This window comes from Nerophis lumbriciformis, linkage group LG19 (assembly GCF_033978685.3).
Source record: "Nerophis lumbriciformis linkage group LG19, RoL_Nlum_v2.1, whole genome shotgun sequence".
NCBI lineage: Eukaryota > Metazoa > Chordata > Actinopteri > Syngnathiformes > Syngnathidae > Nerophis > Nerophis lumbriciformis.
Window position 1 is genome coordinate 37,210,417 of NC_084566.2, and position 13,772 is coordinate 37,224,188.

The 13,772-nt window shown below is 41.3% G+C and overlaps 2 protein-coding genes across 2 annotated transcripts in view; one reads left to right on the forward strand and one right to left on the reverse strand.

Annotated features, from left to right (window-relative positions):
- Window positions 1-13,772, reverse strand: part of LOC133618466 (serine/threonine-protein kinase NIM1-like) — an 88,242-nt gene that overhangs the window by 70,622 nt on the left and 3,848 nt on the right. The window lies entirely within an intron of this gene.
- Window positions 1-13,772, forward strand: part of pnhd (pinhead) — a 49,198-nt gene that overhangs the window by 12,350 nt on the left and 23,076 nt on the right. The window contains exon 4 of the mRNA XM_061978855.1: window positions 9,587-9,863. Within this exon, the coding sequence (XP_061834839.1) occupies window positions 9,587-9,863 (277 nt within the window). The remainder of the gene's footprint in view (window positions 1-9,586; window positions 9,864-13,772) is intronic.

The following is a 13,772-nucleotide window of genomic DNA, read 5'->3' on the forward strand; positions in this document are numbered from 1 at the left end:
TATTTGGATCGGATCGGCTGCCGATATTTGCCAAAAATTGCGTATCGGCAAGGCATGGGAAAATGCCGATCCAGATCCAGTTTAAAAAAACTCCGGTTCGTGTTTTCCAACGCACCGATTTAAATAATACATTCCACTTTTCTGCTGCTCCCTAATTTCAATTCCGCATTTTCCAGCACACCTTCCACACATCCAATGGTCTGTGAATTCTCACGCAGTTGCTTTTAGCTGCTGGCATTACACGACAGGCTCTTCTCACTCTTTCCTGTGTCTCCCTCTCACAGACAGCAAGTGCACCTTCTTACACACGTCACATACTGTCACGTCATACGTCACATACGTATACGTCCTCCCCGAGCAGAGAGGTAGCAGCATGGCTAACGTTAGCTGTGATGCTAGCGCAGCCGTGCGAGCAACGCTCCCTCTAAGGTGCTCGCCTGTGCAATTGCGCACTGTTTAAACGTCCTCTGCGCATAGCAAATCTATGCCACGCACAAAATCAAAAAAAAAAAAAAGCGCATAACAATTTTCGACACACGGACACGACAGAGAAAACAGTTTTTGTCATCATTGTTCAAATATTGTGACGTCTGTCGAGGCGCTTATCTCCATTCGGTGCCACACGCCCACACCATCAAAATGCAGATGCAAAAAATTTCCACATCAACACCGTATGAAAAAATTAGTGATTTTTTTAGTTGTGATTTCCTTCTCTGCATGAAAGTTTAAAAGTAGCATATATTAATGCAGTATGAAGAAGAATGTTTTAATGTAGACATGCAAGCCTTGAAAGAAAATTTTGAAAATCAAGACTACATTTCCTGCAAATGGGTGCATTTCTACCCTATATTTTAACTTTAGATTTATTCTCATATCAAACTCTTTTGGCTGTCTTTTTGACACTTACATCCGGCGCCCCCCTCCACACCCTGGATTATAAATAATGTAAATAATTCAATGTGATTATCTTGTGTGATGACTGTATTATGATGATAGTATATATCTGATAGTATATATCTGTATCATGAATCAATTTAAGTGGACCCCGACTTAAACAAGTTGAAAAACTTATTCGGGCGTTACCATTTAGTGGTCAATTGTACGGAATATGTACTTCACTGTGCAACCTACTAATAAAAGTCTCAATCAATCAATCAAAACACATAGAATCATCATACTGCTGTGATTATATGCATCAAGTGTTCATTCAAGGCTAAGGCAAAATATCGAGATATATATTGTGTATCGCAATATGGCCTTAAAATATCTCAATATTAAAAAAAGGCCATATCGCCCAGCCCTAGTTCAATGATGCAATTTCTGTTTGTCATGTATACTTTTGTCTATTTTGTGTTTATCCTTGAATAAACAGGTCAGTTTCTTGTTACCAACCATTGTGTATTATTCAAACTCCCCTAATTCAGCTGGCTAGTTGTTATCAAGAGTACTAAAACCCTTTTCAACATGATTCTGACAACTAAGTAGGCTAAATAACTTTAAACTTTAATACATGCTCGGATAGGCCAGTATCGGTATCGGATCGGAAATGCAAAAACAATATCGGTATCGGATCGGAAGTGCAAAAACCTGGATCGGGACATCCCTAGCTGTATGTACATATTGCATCATTATGCCTCATTTGTAGGTATATTTGAGCTGATTTTAATATCCTTTACTTTTACCCTCTTTGTATATAATTTGGTTTTGCATGTTTCAAGTCGCCCCGGAGTATAAATCGCACCGGCCGAAAATGCATAATAAAGAAGGGAAAAAACATAAGTCGCACTGGAGTATAAGTCACATTTTTGGGGGAAATTTATTTGATAAAAGCCAACACCAAGAATAGAGATTTGAAAGGCAATTTAAAATAAATAAATAGTGAACAACAGGCTGAATAAGTGTACGTTATATGAGGCATAAATAACCAACTGGTATGTTAACGTAACATATTATGGTAAGAGTCATTCAAATAACTATAACATATAGAACATGCTATACGTTTACCAAACAATCTGTCACTCCTAATCGCTAAATCCCATGAAATCTTATACGTCTAGTCTCTTACGTGAATGAGATAAATAATATTATCTGATATTTTATGCTAATGTGTTAATAATTTCACACATAAGTCGCTCCTGAGTATAAGTGGCACCCCCGGCCAAACTATGAAAAAAACAGTGATTTATAGTCCGAAAAATACGGTATACAATTTAGTTTTGCATGTCTCATGACACATTATCTGTATGTAATATTGCCTGCATTTCAGATAGTTGTTTGTGTGCCATGTTGTTCCAGACCACAGCAAAACATTACCGAGCTTGCCAAATATTGTAAGAAATCTAGTAAAAGAAGACAGTCTTCACTTGGACACACACACATATATACCTTTGGCCATTAAAAGCCAGTAATTTCCAGGAGTTATCTCACCTTCTGAGTAGCCTCTGATTTACTAATGTTTTCTAATGTAAAAATGTGTAGAATAAATATTAACTTTCAACATTTCTGTCAACAATGATTTTCTTCAGCCTGCGATACATGGTCATTTTGAAAGTGTGCTAATATAGCTAATATAGACAATAGGCACTTATGTCATCTGTAACCTTCATTATAAGACTTATATACGGCTTTTATTTATTTATTTATTTTTTGGTCCAATATGGCTCTTTCAACGTTTTCGGTTGCCGACCCCTCCTTTACACCACCACTGGGAGAGCGCTATAGAGCTGCTATGACATCATCCTTAACCCTTGTGTAATGTTCATATTGTTGTTACTCAGCCAGCGTTTGTGGGTCTGATGGACCCGTTGCATTTTGTGGCTTTTAATGCCTCACAATCAAACACTTTTATGTTAAAATACTGAACAGATGTTTACCTTATCCCAATAAACATCTGTTCAGTATTTTAACATAAACGTGTTTGATTGTGAGGCATTAAATATCACAAAATGCAACGGGTCCATCAGACCCACAAACGCTGGCTGAGTAACAACAATATGAAAGTTGCACGGAAAATTTCTCTGCCAGTTTCTGCATCCCACAGGGATTCTTCTTTTGTGTTTCTGCACCTGCGGTTCCCACACAAGGTTGCAACATTGTTTGTCAACACTGTCTGCTCTCATTTTCTCGCACATTTGACCCTCTGATGTTCTGTGTACTGTTGCGTTTTGGACCAGTAGCTCCTCCCAGGGAATTCAAGTCACAAGTCGCTCCCAAGCTCTTTACGACACTTAAAGCCGAGTTGAAAAACCACCAGAGACAGAATAGGTATTTTGTAATATATTTGCAAAGCTTTGCAGATATACATTGACACCAGTCCAGCATAGAACATTCAATCACCCCGCTAAGATGGTCTGTCCTCCCGACAAAACCCTCTCCCCTCTTAAGTCTCTCTCGTCAAAACACATGCACATTATCTCTCTTTCTTACATTCCAAAGCTTCAAGGTTAACACACACAGTTTACTTGCAGACAAACAGAAAGAGAACAAATGGAAAAACACGAGCTGTTTTCAAATATGACTATGAAATAAAAGAAGTAACACTTAAATTCGGATATATGTAAATATCTGCCTCCGACAGTACCTACACTCTGTCCTCCTCCTGTCTAGGCCTGCTGTGTGTGTGTGGGTGGGTCGGTGTGTGTGGTACACAGAACATCAATTTCCACACTTCTATTAGCCCCGGGTCCAGTGGACCCTGGACATCTTATATATAATGGAAACGTGTGGGGGCGGGGGGGTGTATGGTGTGTGTATGGTGTGTGGTCATTAAATATCCGCACTATAAACCGCCCCGGGTTATTAGCCGCACCTTCAATGAATGGCATATTTCAAAACTTTGTCCACCTATAAGCCGCCCCGGGTTATAAGCCGCGCCTACGCTGCGCTAAAGGGAATGTCAAAAAAAAACAGTCAGATAGGTCAGTCAAACTTTAATAATATATTACAAACCAGCGTTCTAACAACTCTGTTCACCCCCAAAATGTAATGTGCAAATGTGCAATCACAAAAATAGTAACACTCAAATTAGTGCAGAGCAATAGTAACATCAATAACTCAACGTTGCTCGAACGTTAATGTCACACAACACACAAAATAAAGATTTAAAGCTCACTTTCTGAAATTATTCCTCATCCATAAATCCCTTGAATTCTTCTTCAGTGTCTGAATTAAAAAGTTGGGCGAATACGGCATCCAAAATGGCCGGCTCCGTCTCGTCGAAGTCATCAGAGTCAATGTCGCTGCTGTTGTCCAGCAGTTCCGTGAATCCTGCCTTCCGGAAAGCTCGGACCACAGTTGAGACCGATATATCCGCCAGGCATTTACAATCCACTGGCAGATGTTGGCGTATGTCGTCCGGCGCTGTCTCCCTGTCTTAGTGGCGCAGGTCATCTTGTTGCTTCCTCTACCTACGCACCATTGATTCATTTATGTTCAATTCTCTCGCTGCTGCTCTATTTCCGTGTTCTACTGCGTGACTTATTGCCTTGAGTTTGAATTCTGCGTTGTACGCGTGTCTCTTAATAGGAGCCATTTTGTGGTCTTTACAGATGTAAACACACAAATGAAATGAAACGCAATATCCGGGGGCTTCTTCTTCTACGGGGGCGGGTGGTTGCTTACAGTAGAAGAAGAAGCGCTTCCTCTTCTATGGGGGCGGGTGCTTACCTTGGCGGTTGCTTACCATAGAAGAAGAAGCGCTTCCTCTTCTACGGGGAAAAAAGATGGCGGCTGTTTACCGTAGTTGCGAGACCTAAACTTTATGAAAATGAATATTAATATTAATCCATATATAAGGCGCACCGGGTTATAAGCCGCACTGTCAGCTTTTGAGAAAATTTGTGGTTTTTAGGCGCGGCTTATAGTGCGGAAAATACGGTATGTTCTTCACAGAAAATGAGCCAAAGTCAGTGAGTTTGAAAAATTAATTAATTGTATCATTTTTCTTTTAATAAAAAAATGAAAACGGGTCCCATAGACCCGAATACCACACAAGGGTTAAGATGCATCAATTATAGGGCTCAAAAGTGTGACGTGGAAACGCAACGCATTGTGGTTCTTGCTGGCCTCTGATTCGCTTGTTTACCTGGCTGAAGGCAAGACGGTCCTAAAGTTGTGTTCTTTTTTTAATAAGTTCAAAACATGGCGCAAACGTGCAACAAAATGATCTGCCACAGTGGCTGTCATGATCGCTTCAGGAAAAAACACGATTTGGTGAGATTTGTCTCATTTCCAGTGTGGAAGCAAAGTCAAGGAATTTGGGTTAGTGAGCTAATAAAGAGACGATGCATAGCTTGGATAGTAACCATGGATGATCGAACATGACTTTTAACGCCATCACCTGGTACATGCTGGTGTGTTAACAGCATTTTTACACTAGTAGGTTTGTGTCTGATGTAAAATTCCAAGGTCTTGCACGCACCCATGAATTGATTAACGTGGACCACGACTTAAACAAGTTGAAAAACGTATTCGGGTGTTACCATTTAAGTGGTCAATTGTACGGAATATGTACTGTACTGTGCAATCTACTAATAAAAGTCTCAGTCAATCAATCAATCAAACCCAAAGTTGGTTTGTCTGTGAGCCTTTACTGACTTGGCATTCGGAAGTGTTTGGCCTGTATAAAAACTGACTCCGTTGGAGACCGACATGCAGGACACGTTCTACAGCTTGCTCAAATCTTGTCTATTGGACGTGCTCATTTGGATCAATTCCACCAATTTTACTTCTGTTTTAAGGTGACGAGCCTTTGGAACAGGGTCCAGTTTTTCTTTAGTACGATCCATTTTAATCCAGTTTAAAGTTAAAGTTAAAGGCCTACTGAAATGAATTTTTTTTATTTAAACGGGGATAGCAGATCCATTCTATGTGTCATACTTGATCATTTCGCGATATTGCCATATTTTTGCTGAAAGGATTTAGTAGAGAACATCGAACGATAAAGTTCGCAACTTTTGGTCGCTGATAAAAAAAAGCCTTGCCTGTACCGGAAATAGCGTGACGTCACAAGTTGAAAGTCTCCTCACATTTACCCAATGTTTACACCAGCAGCGAGAGCTATTTGGGCCGAGAAAGCGACGATTACCCCATACCTGCCAACTTTTGAAATCAGAAAAACCTAGTAGCCAGGGTCCAGGGGCCCGCGGCCCCGGTAGGTCAAGGACAAAGTCCTGGTGGGGGGTTCAGGGGGGCTTCTTCACCCCCCGAAGCAAAATGATTATTAGCATTCAGACAGGTTAAAATGTTGCTAAAACCATCACTTTTCTATCAGTCACAGTGACTTTTCAAAACAAAAATATTACAGCAAAAATCATATGGGTTGATTGACATGTTTATTCTGTAAGCTAACTTCAATAGTTTGAAATTATTTTGACAGTTAATGCCAGTTATCCTGTCAACCTTTCACAAGACTTCAATTTGTTAATTGAAAGTATAAACAGTATAAACACTTTTTACAGTAAACAAATGGTAAAACAGTACTAAACAATTCCATTAAAAAAAAAATTGGTGTCATTATTAACTTTCTGTCCAAGCTTGTATAATCTACTGCCTTGTTCAATTGTAAAAAATATTCTGTGCCTAAAATTCACATTTCTATCACAATTATCATACTGTAAACATGGTAAGCTAACTTCATTAAAATTAATAGTCCTGTCAATAGCATGGAATTACAATTCAAATGTAGTTTTTTTGTAAGCCTTTCAAAATAATTCAAAATATGAAAAATTAATGAAAATTAATTTAAGCCATCAGACACTTGAAAAGTGGCACATCACATCTCTAATGTAATCATTTTAACTTTTCAACAGAAATAGCACTGCAAAAATATTAAGGACATACTTCTGTATTTTGGTAGTTATGCTGTCAACATTTAACAAGATTTCTTCAACTTGGACTTGAAAGCATAAATAGTATAAACACTTTTAACAGTATAACAGTACTAAACAATTCCAATAGATAACATTGGTGTCATTACCTTTTTGTGGCTAAAATCGATTGGAAGTCCATGATTAATTATTGCCTCCGTAAATAAAACTTCGACATTTATCACATCCAAAGAATCTGTTTGGGCGACGAAAAACGTTGAAAGTTTTCCACTTGTATCGCTAGCAACGGCATTAGACTTGTGTTTTTTTGTCCCAACGTGGTCTTTTACATCGCTAATTCCTCCGTGTCCGATCGAAAAATCTTGTCTGCACAAGGTGCAATTCGCGTAGTTTTCACCTTTTCTGGAACGGATAACTATTCCCGGATAGGCTTTTGAATATTCTTCACGGAATGACTGCAGTTTTCTTTTCGGTTTAAGACTCGTTTGCGATTTTTCTCCGGCTGATTCCATGATCGTTCGCTCGTTTGGAAACAATGGCAACTGGTGCCTCGTGCTTGGCAGCGGTGCTATAAATAGCCTCGCGCATGGCATTCGGAATGGCTCGATAGGAAGTTACGGGAAGCAGTGTCGATTGTCATTGTTGTTACGCGATTTCGTGAATAAAACTTTAAAAAAAAATTTTTTTTTTAATGAATGAAAAACCGTATTTTTTATCACTGCAACCGTAACCCGGAATAGGTTGATGAAAACCGTACTAATTACGGGAAAACTGGAGTAGTTGGCAGGTATGTTACCCCATTAAATTGAGCGAGGATGAAAGATTCGTGGATGAAAAACATGAGAGTGAAGGACTAGAGTGCAGTGCAGGACGTATCTTTTTTCGCTCTGACCGTAACTTAAGTACAAGGGCTCATTGGATTCCACACTCTCTCCTTTTTCTATTGTGGATCACGGATTTGTATTTTAAACCACCTCGGATACTATATCCTCTTGAAAATGAGAGTCGAGAACGCGAAATGGACATTCACAGTGACTTTTATCTCCACGACAATACATCGGCGAAGCATTTTAGCTACAGAGCTAACGTGATAGCATCGTGCTTAACTGCAGATAGAAACAAAAGAAATAAGCCCCTGACTGGAAGGATAGACAGAAGATCAACAATACTACCAAACTCTGGACCTGTAACCACACGGTTAATGATGTACCGCCTGACGAAGCCTAGCAATGCTGTTGCTAACGACGCCATTAAAGCTAACTTAGCTACGGGACCTCGATAGAGCTATGCTAATAACATTAGCTCTCCACCTACGCCAATCCTCATCTGCTCATCAACACCGAAGCTCACCTGCGTTCCAGCGATCGACGGCGCGACGAAGGACTTCACCCGATCATCGATGCGGTCGGCGGCTAGCGCGTCTGCTATCCAAGTCAAAGTCCTCCTGGTTGTGTTGCTGTAGCCAGACGCTAATACACCGATCACACCTACAGGTTTCTTCTTTGCAGTCTCCATTGTTCATTAAACAAATTGCAAAAGATTCACCAACACAGATGTCCAGAATACTGTGGAATTTAGCGATGAAAAAAGACTATTTAAGCTGGCGACCGGCCTATTCCAAAATGTCCGATTCAACTACTGACGTCACGCGCATACGTCATCATACCTAGACGTTTTCAACCGGAAGTTTCCCGGGAAATTTAAAATTGCACTTTATAAGTTAACCCGGCCGTATTGGCATGTGTTGCAATGTTAAGATTTCATCACTGATATATAAACTATCAGACTGCGTGGTCGCCCTGCGATGAGGTGGCGACTTGTCCAGGGTGTACCCCGCCTACCGCCCGATTGTAGCTGAGATAGGCTCCAGCGCCCCCGCGACCCCAAAGGGAATAAGCGGTAGAAAATGGATGGATGGATGGACTGCGTGGTCGGTAGTAGTGGGTTTCAGTAGGCCTTTAAAGTACCACTGATAGTCACACACACACACACACACTAGGTGTGGTGAAATTACCCTCTGCATTTGACCCATCCCCTCGTTCCACCCCCTGGGAGGTGAGGGGAGCAGTGAGCAGCAACCACGCTCAGGAATCATTTTGGTGGTTTAACCCCCAATTCCAACCCTTGATGCTGAGTGCCAAGCAGGGAGGTAATGGGGCGGCATGGCGTAGTGGGTAGAGCAACCGTGCCAGAAACCTGAGGGTTGCAGGTTCGCTCCCCGCCTCTTACCATCCAAAAAAATCGCTGCCGTTGTGTCCTTGGGCGGGACACTTCACCCTTTGCCCCCGGTGCCACTCACACCGGTGAATTGAATGATGAATGATAGGTGGTGGTCGGAGGGGCCTTTGGCGCAAATTGCAGCCACGCTTCCGGCAGTCTACCCCAGGGCAGCTGTGGCTATGAAAGTAGCTTACCACCACCAGGTGTGAATGAATGATGGGTTCTACATGTAAAGCGACTTTGGGTACTTAGAAAAGCGCTATATAAATCCCAGTTATTATTATTATTATTAATGGCTCACATTTTTATAGTCTTTGGTATGACTCGGCCGGGGTTTGAACTCACGACTGACCAATCTCAGGGCGGACACTCTAACCACAAGGCCACTGAGCAGGCTGGTTGCACTCTCTCACAATACAGCTGTTTGTAAACAAAAACTTTGTCCAGCAACAATGGCCACCCAGCCCCCACAATGCATTGCAAAATCCCACGCCCTTTCAAGCCCTATTGGAATCATTTGTTTGTGTCTCCCAACCAAGCTTAGGAGGCATGAATTCGCCGCCCTGGACGCCCCCGAGCCCCGAAACCTGCTTCCTTCGTGCGGGATGAACCATGTGTGTGAGCCCACGGGGATGCGCGTGGACCGGCTGTTTCTGTTCGAGGGCCCCCGCGAGGTTGAGGTCATCCAGGAGTGCCACTGCGAGATCAAGCTGAGCCAGTGCATGAGGGTCCCCTCGCTCAGGACCTTTTACGCCGAGACGCCCTACGAGAGTGTCATCGACGTGGGAGGCTGCTCGCGGTCCAAAGGCTCTCCAGGTGTGTGGGAGTTGTTTTGGGCAGATTATGGACCCACATTTGGATTTCAGAAGTGGGTCACACAATTGGCTTTAGTACGGGAGGCGTGGCTTGAAATATTTGGCTCATTATTTATTTATTCTTAGTGAAAAATAACAAAACTAGCTATAAAGGAAACAATTGTGAGCTTTCAGCTACTTAGTTGTCCACTCACTATTATGTTAGATCCACTATGGACTGGACTCTCTCACTATTATGTTAGATCCACTATGGACTGGACTCTCTCACTATTATGTTAGATCCACTATGGACTGGACTCTCTCACTATTATGTTAGATCCACTATGGACTGGACTCTCACACTATTATGTTAGATCCACTATGGACTGGACTCTCACACTATTAAGTTAGATCCACTATGGACTGGACTCTCACACTGTTATGTTAGATCCACTATGGACTGGACTCTCACAATATTGTTAGATCCACTATGGACTGGACTCTCACACTATTAACTAGATCCACTATGGACTGGACTCTCACATTATTATGTTAGATCCACTATGGACTGGACTCTCACACTGTTATGTTAGATCCACTATGGACTGGACTCTCACAATATTGTTAGATCCACTGTGGACTGGACTCTCACAATATTGTTAGATCCACTATGGACTGGACTCTCACAATATTAGGCTAGATCCACTATGGACTGGACTCTCACACTATTATGTTAGATCCACTATGGACTGGACTCTCACACTATTATGTTAGATCCACTATGGACTGGACTCTCACACTATTATGTTAGATCCACTATGAACTGGACTCTCACACTATTATGTTAGATCCACTATGGACTGGACTCTCACACTATTATGCTAGATCCACTATGGACTGGACTCTCACACTACTATGTTAGATCGACTATGGACTGGACTCTCACACGATTATGTTAGATCCACTATGGACTTGACTCTCACACTATTATGTTAGATCCACTATGGACTGGACTCTCACAATATTATGTTAGATCCACTATGGACTGGACTCTCACTATTATGTTAGATCCACTATGGACTGGACTCTCACACTATTATGTTAGATCCCCTATGGACTGGACTCTCACTATTATGTTAGATCCACTATGGACTGGACTCTCACACTATTATGTTAGATCCACTATGGACTGGACTCTCACTATTATGTTAGATCCACTATGGACTGGACTCTCACACTATTATGTTAGATCCACTATGGACTGGACTCTCTTGTGGTATCATCCAAAACTAATGTAAAGTATCAAAGAAGAGAAGAATAAGTGATTATTACATTTTAACAGAAGTGGAGATAGAACATGTTAAAAGAGAAAGTAAGCAGATATTAACAGTAAATGAACAAGTAGATTAATAATTCATTTTCTACCACTTGTCCTTAATAATGTTGACAAAATAATAGGTGTATAAATGACACAATATGTTACTGTATACGTCAGCAGACTAATTAGGAGCCTTTGTTTGTTTACTTACTACTAAAAGACAATTTGTCTTGTATGTTCACTATTTTATTTAAGGACTTAACTGCAATAAGAAACATATGTTTAATGTACCCTAAGATTTCTAGTTAAAATAAAACCAATAATGCAATTTTTTTGTGGTCCCCTTTATTTAGAAAAGTACCGAAATTTTTTTAGTACCGGTACCAAAATATCGGTATCGTTACAACACTACTCCCCACATAATGATCACATACTCTAACTCAGGGGTGGGCAAACTCTTTTTTGCTCAGGGGCCACATTGGAACATGATGCATTTCAAAGCATATCAAATCTGTTGGAACTAATAGTAGGCTTCTCAAACATGGGCTGTTTTAGTCATAATACATCTATTTTCAAAACTATTATATAGGGGTTTAACGGCACACAAAAATGTTGGTTCGGTACGTACCTCGGTTTAGAGGTCACGGTTCGGTTCATTTTCGGTACAGTAAGAAAACAACAAAATATACATTTTTGGGTTACTTATTTACCAAATTTGCACAATCTTCCACTAAAAATATTTTTCTTATTGGAATATTTGATGTGAAGTAATGGGAACCTTGGATAGGTCAATAATTCATAATAACATTGATTTTGATTCAATATTATGTTTTGAGCAATGACAGTTTGAAAGAAGAAAAAACAGCTTTGTTTTATTCGTCAACATTGTAACTTTTTCTAAATTACATTGCAACTTTTAAGCTTTTTTATTTCACTTTTGTTATGTCTTTGTTTATTTTAATAGTATTTTTAGAATGTGCCGTGGGCCTTTTAAAACATTAGCTGTGGGCCGCAAATGGCCTCCGGGGCACACTTTTGACACCCCTGCTATAGATAATAAAAAATTAAATGTGATAAATCTATGGATAAAAAGCAGAGCCTGGCGACGCATGCGCGTTTATCATAACTCTCTCTCTCTCTCTCTGTCTCTGCCCCTCCCTCACCAATGCTGCTGCTCGCACAATTTGTTTTGTTTTTAACCCCTTCTTAACCCTGAACGTACATTGAAAATACACGCAACCCTAACTCAAAATGCCGGACATTTGAGGCATTTAAGAAACTCCGACAGCTCTGCAAAAGAGGACATGTCCGGGGAAAAGAGGAACGTATGGCCAGTCTATCCTAGCCCGTTAGCTGATAGCATGCCGTGTGTTAAAAAGTTAAAGTTAAAGTACCAATGATTGTCACACACACACTAGGTGTGGCGAAATTATTCTCTGCATTTGCCCCATCACCCTTGATCACCCCCTGGGAGGTGAGGGGAGCAGTGGGCAGCAGCGGTGGCCGCGCCCGGGAATCATTTTTGGTGATTTAACCCCCAATTCCAACCCTTGATGCTGAGTGCCAAGCAGGGAGGTAATGGGTCCCATTTTTATAGTCTTCGGTATGACTCGGCCGGGGTTTGAACCCACAACCTACCGATCTCAGGGCGGACACTCTAACCACTAGGCCACTGAGTCGGTTGTTGTGCCTCGGTGTGCATTGTTTACACAACGTGCGTTACGCTACTTAATATGTCCGTGTGGAAACTCGTTCGGTACACCTCCGAACCGAACCGGAACCCCCGTACCGCAACGGTTCAATACAAATACCGTTACACCCCGAGTATTATATCATATCAGCAAATAATCATACAAATGGTATTAAAGGGTTAACACTTACATTCTATTATGTGGGAGCTGTGTGGTTAATCACCCATTTTTGCCCGTGTGTCAAAGTCTAGTACCAGTTTTGTTGTGGCAATTCTCAAAACAGATCTTTGCTTAAATCTGTTTTAATATTTGGAGAGCCGGATTAAATGGACCAACAAGCCGGATGTGGCCCTCTGGCCGTAGTTTTCCCAACCATGAGATTTTCGGGAGGGGCACTGAAATTCGGGAGTCTCCCGGGAGGGTTGGCAAGTATGCCCTACGTCCGTGTTTTACCGGATATGTACCACTCCGTACAGCGGCGTTTTAAAAAGTCATTAATTTTACTTTTTGAAACATATACCGATAATTTCCGATATTACATTTTAAAGCATTTATCGGCCATCTCTAATATTTTGTGGGCCCCACCTTAGTATAAAAGTTTCATGTTAGTGCGGCACTTTACAGTGTTGTGTGCAGAGCAGGACGAACCAACCAATCACGGTGGGGTATATGGCTCTTGGGGGCGGGACTACGGCCTGGCTTGACGCAAGCAGAGAAAAACATTTCTTAATGAGTGAAAGTGACAGCAGCGTTGTCATGGAGACTTTTCTTCCCTGTCTGGCTGCCTGCTTCTTTTCCAGGCCGGTCCGTTCACAACACTTCCAAAACAAAAAAGTGTTTTAAGTTGCTGCCCAGTGGGGGAATATACGAAAAGATGTCTCTCTCTGACAAAATAAAACAAAGTGATGCGTACGTGGCGGGA